The 26,444-nt window shown below is 35.9% G+C and overlaps 2 protein-coding genes across 7 annotated transcripts in view; one reads left to right on the top strand and one right to left on the bottom strand.

Annotated features, from left to right (window-relative positions):
• Window positions 1-11,320, top strand: part of CEP290 (centrosomal protein 290) — a 93,865-nt gene extending 82,545 nt beyond the window's left edge. For 3 of the 4 annotated variants that reach the window (XM_077953219.1, XM_001101114.5, XM_077953218.1), the window contains 7 exons: window positions 70-192; window positions 1,484-1,656; window positions 4,788-4,929; window positions 6,083-6,156; window positions 6,752-6,846; window positions 9,984-10,063; window positions 11,016-11,320. In XM_077953219.1, coding sequence (XP_077809345.1) covers window positions 70-192; window positions 1,484-1,656; window positions 4,788-4,929; window positions 6,083-6,156; window positions 6,752-6,846; window positions 9,984-10,063; window positions 11,016-11,246 — 918 coding nt within the window. In that variant the 3' untranslated portion in view covers window positions 11,247-11,320. Of the gene's footprint in view, window positions 1-69; window positions 193-1,483; window positions 1,657-4,787; window positions 4,930-6,082; window positions 6,157-6,751; window positions 6,847-9,983; window positions 10,065-11,015 lie in introns of those variants that run through there. The other variant, XR_013400687.1, reaches the window with a different exon arrangement.
• On the bottom strand, window positions 1,446-24,849 carry RLIG1 (RNA 5'-phosphate and 3'-OH ligase 1). 3 transcript variants are annotated; one of them, XM_015152383.3, is made up of 9 exons: window positions 24,609-24,849; window positions 20,115-20,232; window positions 17,523-17,618; window positions 16,719-16,835; window positions 14,708-14,905; window positions 13,498-13,667; window positions 12,092-12,204; window positions 3,497-3,598; window positions 1,446-2,758 (listed from the first exon to the last, which is right to left on the bottom strand). In XM_015152383.3, exons 1-8 carry the CDS (start codon window positions 24,696-24,698, stop codon window positions 3,535-3,537), a joined length of 966 nt encoding a protein of 321 aa, XP_015007869.1. In that variant the 5' UTR covers window positions 24,699-24,849; the 3' UTR covers window positions 1,446-2,758; window positions 3,497-3,534.
• Window positions 24,850-26,444: the final 1,595 nt, after the last annotated feature.

Raw genomic sequence — 26,444 nt, 5'->3', positions numbered from 1 at the left:
TTTATGAGTTTATCTTTTATTTCCTTGTTTTGATAATGTACAGTTTTTATTTTGTTTGTTTTTTATTAGGCTGAATTAGAAAAACTTAAAGCTCATTTTGGGCATCAGTTGAGCATGCACTATGAATCCAAGACCAAAGGCACAGAAAAAATTATTGCTGAAAATGAAAGGCTTCGTAAAGAACTTAAAAAAGTATGACTTTTATGACTGATTGTAATTATTGATTTTTGTTTTACTTAATACCTCTTGGAAAAACTGAAAGTAGATCCTTGATGAGAGTGCCTATTCAAGGTGGATATTAAGAGATTGAGGAATTGTATTTCTATGCCTGCTGTCATCACATTTCCACCATGAAAAACATTGATAATAAAAGTTAATAAGTTTAGAGACACTATAAGATAGACATTACTCAGCCTAGATTCAATTTCTAGCTCTATTATTTGTTAGTCATGGGAACTAGGGCCAGCTTGTTATCCCTTCTCTATTCCTCAGTTTCCTCTGTAAAATTTTCATCTGTAAACTTGGGAATATTAAGTGTATCTATCTCACAGAGCTCTGTGGAATTTAGTTAATGTTTGTGCACATGACTTAGGCCAATTTATAGTAAGGAGTATATGAAACTGCCTTGTTAAACAGTAAGATTTATTTTGTTTATTCAGCAAAATATATAGATATTGTTATTTATATGGAAGGTCTAGTGAAGAAGTTAAAAATTAATATTTTAAAACTAGTTAGAATATTCTCAGAATGTATCAAGAGACCAAATGATACTGTGCTTGGAATGTGGATGTTTAATAATAGAAATAATCTACACTTTGGGAGGCTGAGGTGGGCAGATCACAAGGTCAGGAATTCGAGACTAGCCTGACCAATATAGTGAAACCTGGTCTCTACTAAAAATACAGAAATTAGCTGGGCATGTTGGCGTGCCTGTAATCCCAGCTACTCAGGAGGCTGAGGCAGGAGAATCACTTGAACCCAGGAGGCAGAAGTTGCAGTGAGCCGAGATCGCACCACTACACTACAGCCTGGGCAACAGAGCGAGACTCCATCTCAAACAAACAAACACGCACAACAACAACAAAAAGAAATAATCCACGTTACTTACACATACTTTATGCTTATAGCTAGGTCTCATAAGCATTAGGAAGTCAAAACAAAGAATCTTTTACATGTGTAAAGGTATAAACTATCCCATTTTTCTAAAAATATTACAGAGGAACAAAATGTCAAATTTAAGGTAATCACTAGTAACTAAATATATTTCTCTGACCTCATTTTCATGATCTGTTGTTCTAATTATTATTGGCCATATTGCTGCTTTAAAGGAGGGGAAATGTTGAATTTATTGAAATTTTAATCAGCATTTAAGAGCCCCAGGTTATTTTTGTTTTCCCATTTGTAATGATAATTTTGAATACACTGAATCTGTGAGAACAGTATTATGTTTTCTCATAAAATACTAATTAGCATTTAATGATAGGAAACTGATGCTGCAGAGAAATTACGGATAGCAAAGAATAATTTAGAGATATTAAATGAGAAGATGACAGTTCAACTAGAAGAGACTGGTAAGAGATTGCAGTTTGCAGAAAGCAGAGGTCCACAGCTTGAAGGTGCTGACAGTAAGAGCTGGAAATCCATTGTGGTTACAAGGTAGGAACAGAATTTTAAACTTGTACAAAGTTTAATCATTTCAAATTTTGGTATTATTGTTTTAAAAGACAACACTATTCTGAATAACCTGGTTTCTTCCTGATGAACAGTTTGTTTGGTTGTTGTTTTAACATAATACTTTTTTTTCTCTTGTAATATTGATGGAGACTTTTTCTTCCTTGAAATGTTTAACTTGTTTAACCTTGTTTGGGTGGCAGGGCATGGAACAGAGTAGAGCTGTGGCTGGGCGAAGGAGTTGGAGCTGTGTGTGCATCATGAAGCTGTCATCAGCTATGAGTCTAGGCTAAGGCTGCTCAGCTTCTCCTGGGTGCTATTTTTCTCCAACTGCAGCTTCGGTTTCTTGATTGTATAACTTGCTTTCTCAAGTATGAGCCAGGAATGATTGAGCTGTCTTGTCACAACATGTGGCATACTGGATCTAGTCTGTGCTGTAATGCTTTTAGGGTTATATCCTGGGCAACTTTCTCTTCAGATAGCCCCAAGAGGTGAATTCAGCAGCAGCGTTGATGTCTTACTGGCTTCTGCTTTCTGATAGTTTATTTTCACCCATCCTGAATACATGGAATTCCAGCCTGTGAAACTAATTTTTGTGGCTATGAAAGAGGTGGTGGGAGTTTATGAGTAAACATTCAGTCTGTTGCCACTATTATCATGTGTGGTTCATCATGACTGTGATGAGTAGGTAAAAGGCTCTTCATGTCATTCTCATTTCCAATTTTAAGCAGCTGCTTAAGGAGCCTGGATGTCATTGGCCAGTGGGATCCTGCCCATGTCTTGTCCCATTAAAGCCATCGTGTATGAAGTGGTATCCTTTGCCATCTAGCACATCTGCCGCCACCATTTCAAAAGGCATACTCATCTTTATCTCTCAACGTTCTCATACAATTCCTTATGTCCATCCACCTCCAGTATCCCCTTCGATGTCTTTGAGGGCTTCATCTTCCCTCTCTGCTCTTTGGAATGGTCTTGATGGAAGGCAAGATAGTGATCACTACAAGTAGGATGGGAGTCTTAGCATTGTGAGGCTACAGCAAGTCCCACAGAGGGCCTGCTGCACTGCACTTGCCCCTGTCAACCAAGTCTAAGGAGAAAAGAGAAAGATTAAGCAGGCGCTTTAAAGGATAGCCCAGATGGCCATGAAGTCATGGAGGAGTACTTGGTTCCTGTCCGAATACTAAATCTAGAGTGGCCAGAATCCACACTTCTCCACTCTAGCTCTCACTTTTCCCATCTACACACTGGGAAAAATTACTCTGTAAGAAGGCCAGTGTCAGGGTTAGATGAAATAACAAATGTGATGGTATGGAGTGGGGGAAGGGGGTCTCTTCTACTGTCTTCTTGGACCCTAGCAGAGTGGCTCTTAGTCAGCAGCTCTCTCTGTTGATTTCTTGGTCATTCCTTTGTTTTCTTCTATAATCACATGTGGACTCAGAATGTTTTTGAGTTACTCTGAAATCTATTTATTCAACAGATATTTACTTAGTACCTCCTATTGCCAAACTCTGCTTTATGTTGTATATTATTTTTAAAAAGCCCACCTTGCCTAGGTTTCTTCAAAGGACCAGGTAGGTTCTCTGGTTTAGAAAGACCTAATTCTTACTATGATCTTAAGTAACTTATATCCTTTCTGTGGGCTCAAGTTCTTTCTAAGAGGGCTCTATGGGGCTAAATAAGAAATTGTTCGTGCAAAAAGGGATTTTAAGGTTTATAAATGGTTAGTAGAGGTGATGATGATATTTAACCATAATTGAAGATGACTTTGCCTTTTAGATCATATATGTGTTTTTAGTCTGAGAACAATACAGGTCACTGAGCATACCATAAGCCTTCGGTAAACCATTTGCAGAAGACATAAGTCTAAGTAGAAATCTCTTGACAGAGAGAGGCTCCTTTTGATCGTTGACCTCCAGGTTCCCTAAATCTGTTAAAAAAGAAAAAGAAAAAGGAAAAAAATTCACTAAAGTTTAAATCTGGGAGGATTATACACCTTTCTCAATAAAGCAGTTTAGAAAGATCTGTTTTGGGACCCATGACACAGATCTTGCTCATGCTGACATCTTTATAGTTGCATTATTATTCATTCAACAAACTTATTAACACATATTCTATGTCAGGCCTTTTCCTGACTGCTGGGACAAACCAGGGTGATGTGGGGGCAGTTTTACATAGGGTGATCAGAGAGGCCCTCTCTACTTGGGTGGCTTTTGAACAGAAAATTAGATGAAGTGAAGGAGTAAGCTTCTGATATTTCACCATTTACTTGTGGTAGATCTGTGATAGTCTCTGTCGGGTTAAAAACATTCCCTTCTAATCTAAGTTTCTAGGATCTATCAAAAGCTGTTTGAATGTGTTTAGACAATCATTATTTTCCTTTCTTGTATTATCCTAGCAGATTTTGTTACCAAAGCTATACTGGCCATTTTAACTTAGAATGCAGTCTTTCTATCCATTTCTCTGGAAAAGTTTGGATATTGTAAGCATTATATTTCTTTAGGTATGATGAACCAGTAGAACTGTTTGGCTCAATTATGAAATTTTTTTCTGGAGTCTGTATTTTTTTGAACTGTTGTTTCTTTAATGATTATAAATCTATTCAGATTTTTACAAGCTTTATCCCTCTCCCATCAGATACTATTTTTCTCACCCATGCTTTTGCACAATTTTTTTCCTCTCCCTGTAGTGTTTTTCTGTATACCTCCTATGTATGTCTGTATATGTGAGAAAAGCTTTTTATTTGCCATCTTTATATTTCTAAGAATATCTAGTAATATAGAATTTTATATTCCGAAGAATTTTACTTTGTATTTTCTTATTTTGTGATTGAAAAAAGGTATTAATTTTAAAATGGTCAAATCAGGCTCCATCCTTATTTATAATCTTGGAAAATACCCAAATTCTTTATTTTGAATGGGCCATCTGTTAATTAGGGATACCTTATCTCTTGCCACCACCATTTTAATGGTAAATAAATATGTAGCGAAAACCTTGACTAGACGAAACAGTAAAATAAGATATTCTTGCTTATTTCTAGTACGGTAATTTGAACTGACTTTTAAATCAGTGACATAAATTATTTGCCATGTCTATACTTTTTTTCCTTATACTTTTAGAATGTATGAAACCAAGTTAAAAGAATTGGAAACTGATATTGCCAAAAAAAATCAAAGCATTACTGACCTTAAACAGCTTGTAAAAGAAGCAACAGAGAGAGAACAAAAAGTTAAGAAATACACTGAAGACCTTGAAGAACAGGTAAGTAATGTAATTTTTCTTTACATGATAAAATAATGCATAATATCACAGGATGTTCCTCTATAGATAAAAATGGACTCGATTAAGAAGACCCATCTAACTGAAGGGCACCCCATTCACCTATTTGCTTAAGCCAGAAACTTTGGATCATCAATGACTTCATTCTTTTCATTCTCCACATCTTTTTTTTAATCGTTAAATTATGTCAGCTCTATTTTCAAACTATATCCCAAATCTGACCACTTCTTGGCATCTTGAGACATCACTACCAGTCTTGTCCAGGCTATTGTTTTATACCTGAATAACTACAATAATTTCCAAACTGGTATCTCAGCTTCCACTCTTGCATTATTTCACTCTATTTCTATTTCTGGTCTGTCTCCACACAGTTGCGGGTAACCCTTTTAAAACATAAAGCACATCACAAAGCACAAAGTCCTATCCTCAGAATCTTCCAGTGGTTCTCCATCACCCTAAAATAAAACTTCAAAGTACTTTTCGTATCCCAAAACAATATATGAGGTCTGGTACCCAGTTTTCTTCCCAATCTCATCTTCTACCACTTTTCCCTTCATTTCATTCACAATGTTTTAACCACATTAACCTTCTTTCAGTACTTTAAACAATTCAAACTCATTTAAGCGTTAAGTCCTTACACTTGTTTCCTTTGTTTAGAATACTGTTCACCCAAATATTCTCATAGCTTCCTCCCAGACTTCATGTCTCTGCTGAAATAGAGGCTCCTCAGAGAGACCTTCCTAACCCTAACCCTAACCCTAACCCTATACTACTTGCCATCACTCTTGATCCTCTTACCCTGGATTATTTTTTCTTCATAGCTCTTCCTACCATCTGGCACTATTATTATATCATATCATATTACATACACATTCTTTGTTTCCACACTAAATGAGGACCATGCAAGATGGAACATTACCTATTTTGTTCACTGCTGTAGCCTCTGTGCCTAGGACAATGCCAGTTATGCAGTAGTTACTCAATACTTGTTGAATGAATGGTGAATAGAACATAGAAATTTGCCTATGCATGCTTTTGAAAACCAGATTTTAATATTATGCTTTATTAAAAATGTGTATCTTTATAAATCCTCGTATTTCCAAAGTTATCTTCTAACTTTTCATTGTCCCCAAAGATTAAGATTCTTAAACATGTTCCTGAAGGTGCTGAGACAGAGCAAGGCCTCAGACAGGAGCTTCAAGTTCTTAGGTGCGTCATGTGTTCATATGACTACTTTGTTTCTTTCTTTTAAAAAAAAATTATTAGTTTTTATAATCTTAGAATTGCTACAACTAGAGACAAACATTTTTCAACTTTACTGCCTAACAGGCTTATTAGGTCCTTATTTCTTCCTTCTAATGCTAATCACTCTCTTTTTCATAATACACACTGGAAAAAAGGATAAACCCAACTGTAATATAAGTTTCCAGTTTGTAATTTAGTTTAAACTTTTCTAAGAGCATAGAATGAATTAATCCTTAGCTTCCCAGAGGAAAATACTAATGAAAGAGAACAAGTAATTTTTTACTTTCAGGAGTCTCTGTAGCCCACTTTCATTAGGCTCCTCATAACAAAACCACTCTTGGAAATGACCTCAGGTCAGATATTAAGAAAAATGTGAAGGCTTTTGTATTCCAGGCTTTTTGAGAATGGTGACATTGTAGCATTGAGAGTAAATGTTTACTTTGATAAAGACTAGTTTGTTCTGATTACTGTACATCACTAGTTCATAAGAAATGCCCATATATTTTATGAAGCAATACCTGCCTTCTTTTTTTTTTAACAAATTATCATTGTGTTCTAGATTAGCTAATAGTCAGCTGGATAAAGAGAAAGCAGAATTAATCCATCAGATAGAAGCTAACAAGGACCAAAGTGGAGCTGAAAGCACCATACCTGGTAATATATTTTAAAAAACATGTTAGCTACCCCCAGGTTTTTGAATTTGGGTTTACCTTTTTTTTTTTCTTTTGGCTCAGATTTCTGATCATTGTCTCAGTGTAAAATCAAATTCCTGATAAGTTTTGGATCTCTTGTCTCTCCTCCATGCTATTAATATAAAAATATTCCCATTTTTCTCTTTGTGTTGTTTATACTATAGAGTAGCAAGTACCCAAGTGTTTTTCTCTTTGTTCTCCATCTGGGTGTTACAGATTTAATCACAATGCAGGGCTAAGCAATGAATACTAAATCTGTTGCTTCCAGTTTCTAAGTATAGGCTCTTTCAAGTCCTCTGAACATTTTTAAAAACTGCAAATAAGTAAATACTGCCTACATTTTTTTCCTTTTACAAAGTAAAAAGAAAGTATGTTTCTGCTGCCTTCCATTCCCATTCAAAAGTGATTACTAATCATTCCTCATTCCTACATACACATACACACATATTTTATGTACATATATATCACACATATGCATACATGTGTTTATGTGTTCATATGTATAATAGATCCTCATTATTTGTGGATTCTGTATTTTCTAAATCACCTGCTCACTAAGGCGTGTATGTAATCCCCAAATCAACACTCGCAGCACATTTGCAGACATCCACAGAGCCTTGGAAAGTTTGAATAATCCAACCTACATGTCGCCAGCAGAGGTTCAACAAGGCGGTGCTCAGTATCGTCATTTCAGTTTTCATAGAGAAATGATCAAAGGATGGAGACGGTAGAGGGCAGCACAGCATAGTGCAAGAAGCTGTGGCTCTGGGGCCTGTTGGAAGGGATTTGAATCCCAATTCTGAGGCTTGTTAGTGCTTTAGGCTTAGGAGAGTCACGAATGCTTCTGAACCTTTTCTTATGTAAATAAATAGAATTTACCAGGATGAGTTATCTTTAGGATTTAAGATTATCATGTGTGAGATATGTAGGTGTATGTATGTATATGTATGTCTGTACATATTTCCCCTAGCAGCAGTGGTTTGATATTCACTAATTGGGCTAACTTTATAGACTAAAACTACTGTGGATAGAGAATAGACTTTGTTTGCATATACATATATATATTTTCTTGGCAAGTGACATAAAATTGAACTCATACTATACACATATCTAGCGTATTTGCCTTTAACAGTTTATCCTGGACATCTTGTGAGGTCTGTTCATAAACCTGTCTCATCCATTTAATAATTCTATAGTGTATTATTGCATGTATAAGCATATTGAACCATTTATGTTTTGGTGGATAGTTTGCTTCCAAGTTTCTGCTTTTATAAAATATGATTAATCTCTTGACCTTATTATGCCATTGTTTGATAGTATGATAGAAATGCCATCCTCTCCAAAGGATTATACCAATTTATATCTGAACTATCTTTGACTATTTCTTGTAGCTTTTTCAATATGGTATGTAGTCCTATTACTAATTTGTAATAAAAGCCATCATGTGTGAGTTGTACTTGACACTATGCTAACTGCCTTATAAGCATTCTATATTTACACCCATATATGATAGGTATTACTGTCTCCATTTTATGTGATAAACAGATTCAAAGTGGTTAAGTAACCATTCCCCAAGGTCAGCTAGGAAATAGCAGGATTAAAATCTAAATCTATGAAACTCCACAGCTCCTTGGCATTCCTAGCCCTTAACCACTATACTGTGCTACGTCTTGGTAACTAAAAGTACCTACTAAATACTCTCAAAATATGCCTTATAGCAGCCTGCTTGGTTTGTACTAGACAATTTTATAATTTTCCTTCCATCCATATACTAACCAGGGCCAATAGTGCTTAGCTTCTGAGATCAGAGATCAGGTGCGTGTGCATTAAGGGTCATATGGCCATAGTTCTCTAATCTTTCTAAACCTGTTTCTTAAGGAAATTTCTGAGCCTTCAAAATTCCTTATCTCTGACGTGAAGTAGACAGATTACCTGTCATTTTTCTAAGATTAAGGCTTAAAATCAAACCAGAACTGTTTTGGAAACTCTAAATCACTTTCTATATAAGTGGTAAGATAACTTTTAAGATACTTGTCCCAGGCCCAGCACAGTAGCACACACCTGTAATCCCAGCACTTTGGGAGGCTGAAGCGGGCAGATCACCTGAGATCAGGAGTTCGAGACCACTCTGGCCAACATGGTGAAACCTGTCTCTACTAAAAATATAAAAATTAGCCAGGCATGGTGGTGCTTGCCTGTAATCCCAGCTACAAAGGAGGCTAACGCAGGAGAATCGCTTTAGCCTGGGAGGCAGTGATTGTTGCAGTGAGCCAAGATTGCACCATTACACTCTAGCCTGGGCGACAGAGTGAGACTGTCTCAAAAAGAAAAAAGGATACTTGTCCCAGCGATGAAAATGTTTGCTGCCCCTTATCAAACTTTTAGAATTTTATTCTTCAATGGCTGTAAAATATGACTTGACTCATTAAATGTAGTGTAATGTAAAGAAAAGAGGTATCTAGCAAAGATAGCATTAAAGCAAAAATCGTATTTGCCTGCTGATAAAGTTAGAGGTATGTTAACTTGCAGGGTAAATCCAATAAATAACTTTTGTGCTGTATTTGTAGACTTTTGTTTTCCTACCAAAGTATCAGGGCTATCTATGTCTTATTTTTGTATTACACAGCTTGCATGACACATTTTGCACGTAGTAATTGCGCAGTAAACATGTAATAACCCACGTGGAATAGCCAATGCTGTGTTGGATAGCGGGAGCATTTGGCCAGCTTGGTTATAGCCCCTTACCCAACAGTCTGCTTTTCTTCTGTTGTACTTTTAGTACCTAACAAGTTTTCCTGGCTTTAAGATTTTTTCCGTGTAAAATTTCTATCATGTGAAAAAAAAAAAAAAAAAAAAACTTGGCCTATATTTCTAATACCTAGCAAATAACCTCTTTTTGCCTGCTATGAAATTACAATACTTAATGGAGGGAGGTAGCATCAAGTGTTTACATCCTTAAGTATTTCAGCCATAAAATCCAGTATTTTCCTAGTTCTAGGTTTCGTAAAACAAATCTCTGTTCTCTAGAACAAATTCATTACTTTGAACTCATTCGTAGTGGGAAAAAGCTGAGTTTAACTTGTATAACTTTTTTGACAGATGCTGATCAACTAAAGGAAAAAGTAAAAGATCTAGAGACACAGCTCAAAATGTCAGATCTAGAAAAGCAGCATTTGAAGGTAATGTGTATTTTAGTATCATTTTGTGAAAATAGCTGTTGAAAACTATTTTCATTACCATCTTCGAGTTTTCAGTACGTATCCTAAAAAATTCATGTAATAGCATCTTATATTTGACCTTTATATTGCAAAGTTAATTATGTTCATCTGACTAGTCCTAATATATTTATTAAATAAGAGCTAACAAAAAATTCAGACTCAACATAGGATTAAATAGTAAATTTATTTTTTAATTGTAACAAATATATGCCATTAGTATGTTCTTAAGTTTTGGGTCACATTGGCAACAGTGTCTTTAGTTTTTTTTGAAATTATTTTCAGGACTCCTAAGGTTATAGTTCCCTTAAAAAAATATTTGCTATGTTTTACCTCTTTTAAGACTGTAAACAGGACAAAAAGGCATGGATATGAGAATCAGCTAGTAATCACTGGCTATTCTAAATAGTCACTAAGGCTTGAATTGTCTCTTCACCAATGCCTAATTGTCAGACGTCCCAAAGGTTTCCCTGATCATATTAATAACTTTATGAAAACTTGATTATTCATTAAAAATTAGAATCTGTAAGTAAAATATAAATGAAGTCTAAACCAAAACACTTAACCAGACTAACTTCAATGTTATGAATTGCAAAATCTAATTTTGATTGATTACTCTATTGAGAGGATCTTATATGTTTTTAGAGAAAGATTAAATCCCACTATAAGAAATGATAAATTTTAGTCAAAGACTAGAACACAACTTATGGAATAGATCATTGGACTTGACAGTTAACAACTTAGTTATTTACACTGTACAATGGAACAAAGAAAAATCTTAATTCTTCTGCCTTTATTGCTGTATTCGACCATTCAGGAATACTTTGGCTTTCATATTTACAATTAAATCTCACAATTCAAACCTAAAATATGTACATTTCCTATATCCAACTTTTAAAGATGATGTTTCTATTAGGAGGAAATAAAAAAGCTGAAAAAAGAACTGGAAAATTTTGATCCTTCATTTTTTGAAGAAATTGAAGATCTTAAGTATAATTACAAGGAAGAAGTGAAGAAGAATATTCTCTTAGAAGAGAAGGTAAAAAAACTTTCAGAACAATTGGGAGTTGAGTTAACTAGCCCTGTTGCTGCTTCTGAAGAGTTTGAAGATGAAGAAGAAAGTCCTGTTAATTTCCCCATTTACTAAAGGTCACCTATAAACTTTGTTTCATTTAACTATTTATTAACTTTATAAGTTAAAATATACCTGGAAATAAGCAATTCTCTGAACTGTAGTATTTCCTTCTCACTACCTTGTACCTTTATACTTAGATTGGAATTCTTAATAAATAAAATTATATGAAATTTTTAACTTATTATAAAAGTATATATTTGAAGACTTGTTATGGCCATCAAATAGACAATGAGCTTTGGTGAATTTCTCTACATTCATAATGTTTTGATTAGTTTTTTTAAAGAATATGAGGGTAAATTCAGTAATTTCAATATTTAAAATTGGAGTTTATACTTATTTATACATGTGTTAAGATTCTCAAATCCTAACTATGATATATATAAATACAGATGTAGACATACACACATATAAGTTATGAGGTTAAGCCATATGTTTTGTTAAATATCTAGCAAAATTAAATTGAGCTTAAACTATTTAATTTTGAAAATTAGTGACATTAAATTGTTCTTTTTAAATTACTACTCAGTATAGTGGAGAGAATCCAGCCTTTGTACAAGCGTAGGAGCTTACTGTTACTTATGTTTTTATGGCTAGAGATTAAAATTAATTTGCTGGTTTTTAATAAAAATTTGAATAGGCACTTGAAACTGGAAAATTCATTTCTTCACAAATGGTAGAAGACATATTGATGTTTCATAATGAATAGGAACCTTGAGATGTTTTTAAACATGGTAGAATATTCAAGATTAGAATATAATGATAAACTAATTTTATTTGCATTTTATACATCAAATATTATATCTTTGAGTCTAGCAAATTTCTGATTATCTATTTTTGAAAAATGATTAAACAAACACCTAATATCAAAGGCAGAGTCACATTTGTTCAGGTTCATGTTGATAATAACTGGTTTTGAATTCATGTAAGTATCTGGAATTGGCCAGCATAAGCCAAGATGATGGCGATGGACCTGAAAGAGAAAAAAGATATTAGCTTTAGCATACAGATACTATCTTCATTTACTTAGAAATATTTGTTTTGAGTGCCTACTATCTGCCAGGCACTGTGTAAGACTCCACTTTATCTTACCCTAGTTTTTTTTTTTTTTTTTTCATAGCTCTTCTTCTCCTGACATATTACATATTTGTTTATTGTTTATCTTCCCCATTAGAATGTGAGCTTCATGAAGGCACACACCTTGTTTTGTTGACTGTGTATGTCCAGCACCTGGAAATATGCCAGGAATATAATCAGGGGCTCCATAAAATTTTATGAATCATAGAGTCTGTTGCTGAGTACAGACTAGCTACCTGAAAAATGTGGGCAAGGAGGCATTCTAATTGAAGGGAATGTTATGTGGTAGAATGGAGTTTTTTTGCTCTAATTGCAATCATGTAAATATGGTTACATGCAATCATGTAAATATGCAAACCCAATGTGAGTGTGTTTGTGGGGGCAGAGGTGGAGAGCAGTTCTGGGAAATTAAGCAGGGGCCAGATCATGAATATTTAATGTAACTGAACAGATTGATGCAGGAAAGTAATACACTCATCCTTTTGTGAAGAATGGAGAGGACAGGACTAAAACTGAAAGATACTGTTTTTGGAGGGTGATATGATAGAGCATGAATCTTAGCTTAAATTAAAATTAACAGTTAATTGGTTGGAAAGAAGTACATAGATTAGAACTGTTAGGAACTGATAACTGGATGCATGAAGTAATGAAAAGAGGGATTAAAATTAATATCCAAGTTTTTACTTCAGTGAATTATGTGGAGTCAGAGAGTTACAACTCGGTCCAGTTTTGAATATTATGAATTTCAGGTACCTGTGAGAAATCAAATAGACAAGTCCAGGAGACAGAAAGGGAACAAAGTATAAGATAATTCATTTTGTATATATCAACTGTTACCTTGGCACTCTTTCTACTCAACAGATTCTATACTCAAGTCTGGGAGATGCTGTGTTAAGTTAGTACAAGATGTCTCAGAGAGCACTACTATGCAACATGAATTTCCACGCAGGGGATATATAGTATCACTTCAATTCTGAAGCACACCTGTTATGATCAATGCCCCACACAATACACACCGGGAAACACTGTTTTACCTCTTAAAAAATGGTGGTATGTAGGATGAGAAAATTAAATTTCTTTACTGCAAATAATAATTGCTGCCATTTGTAGAGAGAATTTTAGTATCACTTCTACTCTGCTGTAGGAATATAAGATGACATAACCCCACCCAAGCTATTTTTGCCATTACCTTTATTAAACAGCCATCACTGCAATGCCATACTATTCCTTCAATTTTACCCTCTTTGCAACCTTCAAACCAGGACAAGAGATCATTGTGCTTCAATGAAGGTAGATTTCTTACTTGAAATGCTCCATGTGGTATAAGAAGATGTAATGGATGTTTCTTGCTCCCTAGCCCTAGGTGGGAAAATTTGCCATTAGCCACATTCATTTAAAGGAACTTGCAGAAAGAACTAGAAAATGTACCTCTTCAAATAGTCTTTTGAAACACTTAGGAATAAAGGTAGAAAAGCTGGTTGGTTTCCTTAAAAAGAATACAACCCAGTGCACTGGCACCTTATTCCAGTAACTCTAAATTCCACCTTGGCGTACTCTCCACCACAGTTCAACAAACTATGACCTGTAGGCCAAGTCTAGACAGATACCGTTTTTTGTAAATAGTTTTCCACGAACACAGCCGCACCCACTCATGTAAGTACTGTCCATAGCTCCTTTCAGAAGAGTGGCCCACAAAACTTAAAATACCTACTCTGGCATTTTGCAGAAAAAGTCTACCAACCTTTGGTACCAATGTGGCACTGGCCACATTCAACTATTCTTCAACGTTTGCCAAACAGCTGCACTGTATCTCTAATAACTCTTCTAACTACCATCTTAGCTTCTTTACACCTGGCAGTCTACTTTTGATATCTATATAGGATTTTCCTATTATAGCTTTAGCATCCTTAGGTCTGTCTTCCCATCCCCATGTCAGCAAGGTGTAACCCATAGTGCTCTCAGTACTTGCACTCAATTCATCAAGATACATATTTTGATATTTGACATGGTATTCATTGCCAATTCTTTACTTACTTTATACCCTTGGCTATTTAAATTGATGCTATGATAACCACGAAAAGCGCATTTTCATCATTTGACTCAACTCACCTGAATTTTAAAAAGCAAAGGGGTTACAAATGAGTCATTACTTTTCATACATAATTGTGTAATGTTATTACAGGAAAGAATGAGGATAAAAATCAACCTTTTGGATTAATAAAATGGTTTCCTTTTTCTGTGAATATAAAGTTAACAGAAATGGATATAATCCTAGGAAACTAACTCAAATTTGTTAGTCGTTTCTTTAGTGTTGTATGTATGTTTTTTAAGTTGACCCGAGAAAGTTCTCTTTATAAATGACAGTTACAATAACTGAACAAGAAAAAGCCTTCACTCACCATATGGGTTTCCATTGATATTTGTTCCTATGAGCTCCAGTGTTTGTTCTAAGAGATCTGAAAGTGGCACTGCACTAATTTCCAAAAGTCCAGAATCATCAGGATGATGTTTTAGTACCAGGGCAATTTCAAATTCATAATTAACTACAGAGGAATGCCAGCAATACTGTTTGTTGTTTTTCTCTACTGGTACCCAACCTATCATATAAAGAAGAAAATTATTTGTTATTAGATTGTTTTTCTTTGGATTGAAACTACAGGTAATTTCTATTTTTGTTGTAAATTTCCCATGTTTTCTGGGTGTCTATCACAAAGAGGTATTACTTTAAAAACTCAGTGGGAAAGTTAACAGTTTATTACTTTTTAAAAAATCATAAGGGTTCATTTTTTTTATTCTGCAGAATTAACCTGTTATTCACTACAGAGCACCTAGCATTCTCTTACTAGAAAATTCACCCTTATTCAGTAAGAACTCAGCACTATTCTAAGATATAGCACTTACATTTTTTTCTATAAAACAAGTTTTCTCTCAAGCTTCAGGGACAATGGACATAATGCGGTATGTGTTCCAAGTTTATTAAAATGTTCCAATATATACTGAACACATTTATTGAATATTATTGCTATTACCCTTCTCATTCTTGTTGCCAGAATTGGCTCCCTTCATTACTCATGCTAGATGACTGTAATAACTTATTTGCTAGTCACCAAGCCTCCAGTGAAATCTAACCCACTTTTATCATAGTTCTATTTCTAAAACTTAAATATGCTTTTGCTGTACCACTGATTAAAAATCATTATCTTCAGGATACACTTCACACTCCTTTAGATAGAATAAAACGGGCTTTACGATCTGAGCCCACCACACTTCCAGCCTCAACTTTTACAGCCACTTCATGTCATATACCCTAAACATTCTAGCTGCAATAAAGTGTTATATAAAATATCCGAAATACCCCACGCCCTCTCCTCTTCCTGGGAGTTGGCCTACGCTGATCTTCCCTCTTCCTCGTCAGCTGACTTCCTAGTCCTTAAGCTTCAGTACAGATGTCTACTCCTCTCGGAAGCCTCCACTAACCACTAGCTGAATGAGGAATTCCTCTTCTTTTCTCCAGTGGTACCTGATATATTCATTCCTGTTCTTAAATCATACTATTATTGGTTGATTTCTCCCAATGTCTAATTAAAGATCATGGAGGACAACGGTTCTGACCTTCATTTTTGTATTACCAGAAACTAGGAGGACTTTGCACATAATGGGCACTCAAGACATGACAGTTGAGAATCTATAACCTTAATCTGGGATATTTTCCTATTAAGCATACCTTTGCAAAATTTTCCCATCCCTAATCTAAAGGTATAGACTTCTTGAAATCTCATTTCAGACTAGATCATCTCATCTATCCTGACAAGAACTTGGAAGCTATTCCCTCTTTTTTTTTTTTTTTTTTTTTTTTTTTTGAGAAAAGGTCACAGTCCGACACTCAGGCTAGAGTGCACGATCACAGATCACTGCAGCCTCGACTTCCGGGGCTTTGGTGATTCCCACATTAGTTTCCCGAGTAGCTGGACTACAGGCGCACACTGCCATGCCCAGCTAACTTTTTGTATTTTTTGTAGAGACAGGGTTTTGCCATCTTGCCCAGGTTGGTCTTAAAACTCCTAGGCTCAAGCATCCACCCACCTCAGCCTCCCAAAGTGCTGGGATTACAGGTGTGAGTCACTGCACCCGGCCTCAAGGCTATTCTCTTTTGACGCTTTATTGTCACAGACTACAGCTAGTAAAAAATATCCATCTAAAAAAAGACTCTAAACCTAAGAGGACGTTCTTAATATGAAACATCTTTGATATAAAATGTAGGACTTTACATAAATTTGATTCAGAAATTCTGTACTATACATATTAATGAAGAACCAGATTAAAATTAAATTCTGTAATTTCTGATTGAATGGATATTTTGATCATTTTACTAGTAAACACAAAACTGCATTAGAAGAGATATCATGGTACCAGGAATGTGTCCATTTTCATCAGGCACTGGGTTCCCATTTATTTGTTCTATTTCCTTTGCTGGTATCCAGCACTCTGGAGCTGGTTTGAAGTCCTCCTCAACGTTCCAAAAAAATTCTAAAAAAAATTAAAAAGAGATAATATTGTATGGTGTGATACTTAAAAAATGTAAAATACTAAACAGACTCAAAATGGGAACAGCTACTAAAACCTCATAGTATCAGGTGTGATACAATTATTCTCCATTCATTATCACCACAATGTGACTGTACTTAAGATTAGGGTACTAACAATTTAAATATTCAATTTCATATATGCCATTTGTATATAGTATTTAACAGTCGAACTAAAGTAACCATATTCCGTTAAGTATTAGATTATGAATTTTTAATATACTGTGAATACAAATATAAACATATATACATGAATGCAGATATACAATGTGTATCTACTACAGATATTTAAAAGCATTTTAATAATTAAAATTATTAATTTCCTGAGATTTGTACCTGATTTATAAAATTACACATTTGTCTCTTACACAAAATGTGTCACTCATTTCAATATCTATGCAGTAATCTGTATGTTTTAATAGACTCATACTATAAAGAATAGTGACAAATATTAGGAAAATATTTTACAATAGTTTTCAATAATATCCTTTTATATATAAAAGTATTAAATTATAGTTTTCCTGAGTTGCTTAAATTATACAGAAGGATATAATGTACAGAAATACCACAGCAATAAATATGCCACAAATTTCAGCTATTTAAACATGAAAACTTAAAAAAAAAATCTAACCTTTTGGGTTTTCTTTTGAATGTAGAAAATTTTTAAATCTTTTTTCAGCTTGTTTGTTGGGTTTTCTATCTAGTCGAGCCCAAAGGTATGGCTGATCTAAAAAAGTAGTAACAAAAGGAAAAGTATGAAGCAAACAAAACTTATCTTGAAAGACATTTCAGAATAGAGTTTTTCAATAAACAGGAGGCTAATTTCTCAAAGAAGACAAAGGGAAATATGCAGTCTAAGAATATAGACCACCTAGCAGTACCTGATGTTATGAGAAGACTTACTTCTCTGGTTAAAAAATGAAGGGGATGAGACAAAAAGTAAATATATTATCTTTTTTATAAGGACACTACGTAGTCATATTTTATGAGTAAGCAGCATTTATGGACAACTGAAGATACCTCTACGAAATGGAAACATAACAAGGTAACTGTATTCACCCAACCCCCCCAAACATAATACTGTGCTGTAAGGGTTAATTCTGACACATCTGGAATTAGGCTGAGCTGTTCTGCATGGCACTGACCCCTGATCAAGGCATGAAAATACTAATAATGTTGATTTGTACTCATGGATCTGAGAGTTGCAGGGCACTGTGCTAGTATTCTTTATTGGTAGGAGTGAGCCTGATAGCTTGGTCTGAAACCCCTGGAGGGCTCTGCTGTTGAAGCTGGTTACTTAGCAGCAAGATGCCGACCTACATGACCAGCAAAAATATAAAAATCCCCAGCTGTGACTCCATTTTGCATTCCGTGGTTCCAAGGTGTTTGCCTGCACACATGAGTGGTTCCTGATCTGAGAAAATGTGTCCTGCCAAGGCTCTAAAGCCGGGAACAATAGTAGCTTTTACTTGGCCTCTCCATACTCCTTGCTGTGAGACAGTCCTTGGCTATAATACACATCTTTACTTTTAATGCCATTGGTATACTGTGTATCCTTTAGCAGTAATAAATGTGGATTTGTAAGCACTGTCACTTTGGGTTCTGTGACTTGACTTTAGCAGTTAAATTCTAATCCAGTTTGCCATCCTCATGCATAATGATACACACTATAGTTTCTTAACAGGCATCAAAGTCTGAAAAATCTTTTACAGTTTTCTCAAATATATAAATCCAAGGTTTATAAAGAAACTGCTATACGTTGGTCCAGATATTCTGTACTACTTATTAGCTATCCAGATAAATAATACGAAGAACCAGATTAAAACTGTATTAGCATTTCTGGTTCAATGGACCTTTTGTTTCTTTTTTACCAGTAAACATAAAAAATGCAATTCATTTACATCCACTAGAATGGCTACTATCCAAAAACAAAAATCCAAACAGAAAAAAGCAGAAAATAAGTGCTGGTGAGGAAACTGAAAAACTGGAACCTTTGTGCACTATAAAGTTAGAATCTCCATATCATCCGGTAATTCCCCAAAAGAACTGGAAGCACAGCCTCAGATATCTGTTCATACCTGTTTACAGTGGCATTAGTTAACAATAGTCAAAAGATGAAAGCAACCCAACTGTCCACCAATGGTTGACTGGATAAACAAGATGTGCTAGATACGTGCAAAGGAATATTACTCAGCTTTAAAAATGAGTAAAATTTTGATACATGCAACCAACATGCATGAACCTTAAGGACATTATGCTAAGTGAAATAAGCCAGTCACAAAAAATAAACACTGTGATTCTACTTATATGAAATACCTAGAGTAGTCAAATTCATAGAGACAGTAGAATGCTGGTTACAAGGGGCTGGTGGTGGGAGAATAAGGAGTTGTTGTTTCATGGGTAGCATTTCAGTTTTATAAGATGAAAACAGTTCTTGAGATGGAGGGTGGTGATAGTAGCAAAATAATGTAAATATACTTAATGCCACTGAACTGCATACTTAAAAATGGTTAAGATGGCAAATATATGTATGCTTTAGCCCAGTTATTTTACTGCATTTCAGAATAAATTTCCTGATACAAGGAATGTGTCCAGATGTCCATTTAATGCCCCAGGAATGTGTCCAGATGCTATTTTTTTTCTGGAAGTGACAGGTAATCTCACCATCCAAAAATAATCGCAAAGAAAATCTCTTTTCCATACATTTCTTCTTAAAATGACTGACAATTTCTATTTGCATTTCTACCTTTTAAACTACACTAAAGTGAAATTAATTAGAGACACTGTCAAGAGGAATAAAGCCCTGGAATCGGTGCAGGAAGAATAAGCTTAAGGGTAACACAAACATAGGTCCCATTGCCAGTTCAGCCATTCACTTACTATTGGGTCTCGGACAAATTATTTAAGTTTGCTAAACCTCATTTTTCTTGTCTGTGAAATGGAGAGGCTACTTGTACAAATTGGAGATAATATATATCAAGCACCATACTGCCTGGGCCCTTAAGGGTATTAAGTACATGTTTTAGTTACCTTCCTTTTTTCCCCCAAGAAGAAAATACAATAATATAATAAGTAAATTATAACAACTGTGACCCTTTTGTTTTGCTATTATACTTAGGTTTCCCAGGGTCTATGAAGAGCAAATGCCTCATTTCAGATAGACTGTAAAGTGACTAAGAAAAAATAAGTAATATTTGTAGTAAATATTATAGTTTTAGTTTACCTTTATAGGTAGTAACATAACAACATGTTCCATCCACTTTTTCTGTTGGAATTGCACTGTATATATCTGCATCTAATGCCTTGTGACTTATAGTTTCAGTTGCCAAAACTTTAAATGGCTTAAAAAAAGAGAGAGAGAAAACCGGTTTAAGATAGATGGCCTCTATGTCTTTGCACACATGCTCACCTGAAATCTTCTTAATTTCATTAGTTTTAAGGGATGATCTCCAGTTCATCCTTCAGAATGATTTAAAAATATTTATTCTGTGAAGTTCCGAATCGTTCCCTCCCTTCCGTGCTATCACAGCAACACCTGATTTTCTACACAATTCTGTAATTATTTACGTTTTTTTATCCACCTTTGTTTTTTGCAATGCTGCATCCCTAGCACAGGTGTTCAGTATATTTAATCATATACCTGACAATTATTTACTAAATGCCTAAGATTAAGCATTGTCTTCAGCACTGGAAATACAGAGGTGAACAAAAAAGTACTTGCCTTTGGTGAAACTTGCATTTTAATGAAGGAGACAAAAGCAGCACAATGCATAATATAATGTTAGCTATGACAAGCAAGTGCTAAAAACAAACGGGTAAAGGAAAGAGGGATGAGGTGCTATTTTGGATACAGTGGAAAGGGAAACTTTGAGGAGGGAACCTTTGACCAAATTTGAAGCAAGGGACTACCATGTAAATATCTGAGAAAAAAAACAAAAGGTAAGGTTTCTTGATGTGTCTGAAGAATGCAAGGCAGCCATTGTGTCTGGATCTGAGTGAAGGTAAAACTAGATTGTATGTTTAATTAACTTAAACTTCATAGGTGCTTCTGGTAGTTCAATACAAGTATCTTTCAATCATAATTTTCAGTTTTCCCAAGAGTCAATCTGCTCTTCAGTACATGAGATCTTCCCCCCTTTTTATAAGCACAAACATTTTTGTGATTTACAAAACTTGTTTTTCAATTAAGACTTGGTTTGTAAGGAGTCTTAGCAAGGATGTTGTAATGTACTCCTGTCTCAGGTCAAATTTCTCAGGGAGCAGGCAAAAGAGATGGAAGATAGTTGGTACTTTGTTTTTGCCTTTTTTCACCTTTTTTTCCTTGCAAAGCTAATAGATGCTCATTATAGAAAATGTGTAAATGAAATATACAAAGGCATAAATGAATCACCCATGTCATCACCGTTCAGACGTATTACCAAGAACCTTTTGGCATACTACTTGTCTCTTTTTCAGTGCGTTCTTCTCAATATAATTAACATCAGTTTCTATTTGCTACCAAGAAGTTTAAGAGCCAAAATCAAATGGTTTCTGGATTTACTTTTTTCATGTTTTTCCTCCTTAACTGCATGATAAACAACTGCTATTGTAAGCACAGGTTGAAAAACTATGATTTTCATCCTTTCCATAAAGCAATTGTCATTAGTATACCTTCATTGTCACAGAGCTTGCACCTCTGTCTAAACATTACAGATCACAGACTTTAAAAGCATCTTAATTTTCAGAACAATTTTACCCTTGATTCAGTTTTATATCCTAAAAGTCTTCAGATGTATTATCATAAAGTTCAACAAATCCTCTTAGAAAATGTATTATCTGCTTGAAAGGAAAGTTAACCCCCTGATGATTTCCTACCATTAATAGTGATTTATATTATTAGACATGACAGTACTATGAACTGAAATTTCTGACCTGTATCAGCTATGGTTTATTTACTTACTTAAAAAATGTTCAACATGGCAAAAGAAAAATTGCCTCTATAAAACAAATCTCTTGACTCTTGAGTTAGGCTTGAGTAAATGAATTGTTTACTTTGAAAGTTGTATTCAGGAGTCTATGTCGATCTAAAAAAATCTTTGTGGTAACTCATTCAACAAAGTTTGAGCATCTAGTTTGTGAACGGCCTTGTCCTAGACTATGCAGGCAGAATACAAAAAAGGAGTAAAACCTGCTGCCATCACCTCTTAGGCGAGACCTCATATTAGTACTCCTGTAAATAGAGCCCCGCTGAGAGCACAAGCTGGCCCACTATGGCATCTTAGAGATGTTATACAGTATACTTTAGTACCATTTTAGTTCTGTCTTTGCACAATAAGTACTCAAGATTTCAACCTGATTTTGTTTTTTTTCATGTTTTTCCCCTAACAATTTTCACTGCTAAAACTACCAAGAATCGCTTGCCTTTTGTTTTTCCTTTGAGTTTGTTTGCTTTGAGAGTACTCACTCCTTGTCCCTTTCAGCTTTATCAGTAGTGAGATGTTTACATATTGATGGTTTTTCTACTATCGGGAAGAAAAAGGGCACCAAGGATGAGGACAAGACAGTTTCTTGGGTTCCTGCGAACTTTTTATAATTCATTTTCATTTTTGAAAAAGACTTATGCCACTTCTACAATCTGTATCTGAAGTAACATCATCTTACAAAGTGAAACAACACTGTACAATATAAACATATTGCTGTGTGTGAGCTTAAGACGCACTATTTCAAACAGGTAAACTAAGAAATTAGGCCCTTCTAGTATTGATTCAATACTTTCAAAATATAACCGTCTAGTAGGGATTCAGTACTTTAAAAATACAACTGGTTTTCACTAAGTTACGACGCTGGTATCAAACGATATCAATTTAACCTAGGATAGTAGAGCCACAGAGTCTGGTCCAATAGCAGTGTGTGTGTATCTAAATTTATCAAAGATCCTATGGGGGGAAGATTACTCTGCCCCATGGAGCTCCTGATGAGTATAAACATTCCTTCCATAAAGACCAATCATCTGCTCTTTGCAATCGACATGTCCAAAGGACAACACGAGAGACACTGAGGGGTACACAAAGTTCTCCTTTTCCACCTGTCATCAAAGACTTTAGACTATTACTGGAAAAACAAGGTACGTGTATTAAAATAGTATCAATTGAGTGGCCCTCTACAATTTCTGGGTAGGGGAAATCACTGAGATGACTAAGTTGATTTAAGATTTCATGGAGAAGAACTGACTTGAGAAATTAAAAACATTCTAGAGATGACCCAGAGTGAACAGTCTGAGCAAAAATATGAGGCAGGATTGTGGTTGATATGTTCACAGGATGAAATAGATGGCTAAAACAGAGAATCCACTTTGAGGAGGATGGAAGGTAGATTGAGCCTCATTAGTGGGAGGCCCTGAATTATAATTAAGAATGTGGATGCTATGCTATTTAAACGATGCTGTAAGCTGTTCTTAACTGCAGAGAGGTAAGAGAAGGGGCTGCTTATTTTCCCTGGTGGAGAATACTTTTACAAACTACTCCCCTCCAGCATACGAAGTTGAAAATCACAGTAGAGTGAAATACTAAAACAGATGATAATGTTTCATATGGATTACATTTGTTACAGCTAAAAGAAAAAAAAAAGTCAATTACTGCTACAAACATTGAGTAATAACTGTGGCATTTTGACGAGGAAAGAACGTGGTGATGATCACTCCGAGTGGCAAGTAAGACCAATTAGGTGGTGCAATGAGCAGGACATGAAATATTAACTATAACAGCAGTGACAGTAATAGAAAGAATGAAAAGAACAGATGCTATAAGGTAAAAAGCATCAAGGTGAATGGAAAACTGGCATGAAATGATTCCAGGGTTCATTCTTTAATTCAATAAATATTTATCCAGTGTGTACCACGTGTCAGGTCCTAGAAGATGGGACTAAAGAAAACAGGGCACTCTTTGCCTTAAACAAGTTTTAGTCCAGAAGAAAAGCCAGTGCCAATTATGAAACTCAAGTGGGGTGGATTTCCAATGGACATGTTGGTTTTGTTTGAAATCAGCAAAGCTGGGAAGCACCGAACTAATCACTGGGTATTCTACTGATCAAAGACTACAACGTTTTATAGTACAATATGAAAAAAAATTACCCAAATATAGGTTACTCACTAGCATTTACCGAGGGCACACTATGTGGAAAACACGTTGCTACAATAGAAAACCTTGAGATGAGAACACCAAAGTTAGAATAAATTAAGTAATTACTGGTAATATGAGGTCTGAACTTCAGTGACCTAATTAGGCTACTGTCAACACCGCCACTGGTTCGGACAGAACAGGTAAAGCAAGTCTTCTAATATCCACCCTTTCTTACTGCACTCTTGAAAAGTAGTAAAGCTTGGAGTGTGGCAATTATCTAATTAGGGGGTTTCCCCAAAAGATGCTAACCTGAAAAGAAAGGAACATGCTGTGGACGTGGGTTATCCATTTCCTTGCGAGGGCAAGTTTGAATCTCCTAATCAGGAAAATCCTTTCGCAAATTCCCTCCTTTACGACTAAGAAAAGCACAAGAACCTGGAAGAGCTCAGGGCGTACGGAACTCCCACCCCAAACCTACCCAGGGAAACCTACAGAGGCTCCTGGCCTGCAGGACAGGTCTAATGCGCCCAGCCATCCTCGCCGGGTTCGCACAGAGCCAGCGCCGCGGGGAGGAGCCCACGCGAGCCGCGCCGCCCAGCCTGCCCGGCGCTCCTCCGTACCTGATGCTCCCTTTTGGCGGAAGGCTCCTCTTTCACCTCCGTCACAAACACACACGGCATTTTCCGCTGCACGGAGCCCAAGCGCTTCATGATGAGCCCAACGAGCCGTGCGAGTGGAGAGAGCGCTTTCGAGTAGCGCCCAGTCCAGCTGGGGAGAAGCCCTGCAGCAGTCACCCGCGGGGTCCAGGCCACTCGCACTCCGCGCCCAGCCACCGCGGCTGCGCCCCAACTACTAAACCGCGGCGAGGGTCGGGAACGCCCGTCCAGAAGCGGCTTCCTGGCCGCTGCGCCTTCTGGGAGTTGTAGTGCAGAAGCTGGGGTGCCTGGTGCGTTCCCGCGTGCGTCCCCTGCCCCCCACCTCGGTTTTAATAACTGCGAAAACAGATAAGTTTCCCAAAGGTGTGTACTTAGCCACACCTAGTAACCGATGATTTTTTTGGAAATTAAATAAGATCGAGTTATAAGCAATGAACATTTCAGATGTCGATTTAACACAATTCCAATGAAACCTACTGGCCTGTTATCTTTAGTTCATGTGGGAAGCACTGTAGAAGTTTAGAAATAGCTAGAGATATCCCCAGATTCCCAAGCAGAATGAAAACTTCTTTCCAGTAAGATTGTCAGAAAACCCTATAATAAAACACACCTGGGACCAAAAAAAAAAAAGTTACCGTGTCACTACGCCTTATTGTGCAGCATAACATGGTCAAAATGGTTCTGATGTTCTTTCCAGAGTGAGTGCGAAATTTCAGCCTTAGACTAATCCAAAAGTACAGGAATACTTACAATCAGATTTCATTCTCAAGTTTTTCATAGGAATCTTGTTTAATTAAAGGTGAGTTCCAACAGCCCAAATGGCTTGAGTAATGGTAGTCAATCAACTGCGAGCTAAAAGCAGCTTTAACTTGCTGCTCAAAAGAATATTTTGAGGGTAAGTGATAAAGATGGACAATGACTAAATAAAATAAATACTAAATATTTAGGAATAGTAGCGTTTCCATCTCATTGCATTTAGTAGTTCCTAGCCTGAAGTTGTAGGGGAATTTTGACTTTACTGCCATCTTTATGGGCTTGGACTAGGCCCAGCTCTCATTTCTTTGTCTTACCTGCATGTTTTCAACTGTCCGGCATATTACTGACTTAGCCCTTGGAAAAATTAAACTATATCTCACTTAGAGGTATCTAAATAGTAAGGGGATTCTCAAAGAATAAAACATCCACTTTAAAAAGTTAACAGTTACATTGAATACTGACAGTGAAAAAAAATAAAATTTAAAAAAAGTTCACAGTCTTTTTATTGCTGGATTCAGAGGGGAGGGAGGAAGAAAGAGATTTGCCATTTCAAAGTGTTTACTTTATTTTCTACTATCTTTTTCTCATAGGAAAACACAAAAAGTTCTCCCACATCACACCCCGCCCACATTTATCAAAAAAGAAAAAACCTGATGCTGGCTGTGTGCTGTTGGAACCAGAAACTGTTTAGCATTTTATAGTCGAGTGCCAGTGACTTCTTGGTTCCTTCAAAGGCATTCTAAAAAGCGGCTTCTTTCATGAATCCCAAAGAGACAACAACTTTCACAACTATCAACTGTCACCTCCCAAACTGCCACAGAACCTTTTAGGTCCAACGTTCTGTCATTTGTGGGAAATACTCATCTTCTAAAACACACTCTACTTACTCTTTGAATAGTAGTTGCAAAGCCAGTCATCTCTCAGGAAGCACTTTCTATTTCCAAAACTTTGGTTTCATCAGTACCTGGAGCAAAGCTTCTGGCAGAAACACAAATCCTCATCAGGAGAGAGGCACAGGATCAATTCATGGTTATAAACTGGACT

Source organism: Macaca mulatta, chromosome 11 (assembly GCF_049350105.2).
Source record: "Macaca mulatta isolate MMU2019108-1 chromosome 11, T2T-MMU8v2.0, whole genome shotgun sequence".
NCBI lineage: Eukaryota > Metazoa > Chordata > Mammalia > Primates > Cercopithecidae > Macaca > Macaca mulatta.
The sequence above is the reverse complement of the archived record's forward strand: the minus strand, read 5'-3'. Positions and strand labels throughout refer to the sequence as shown.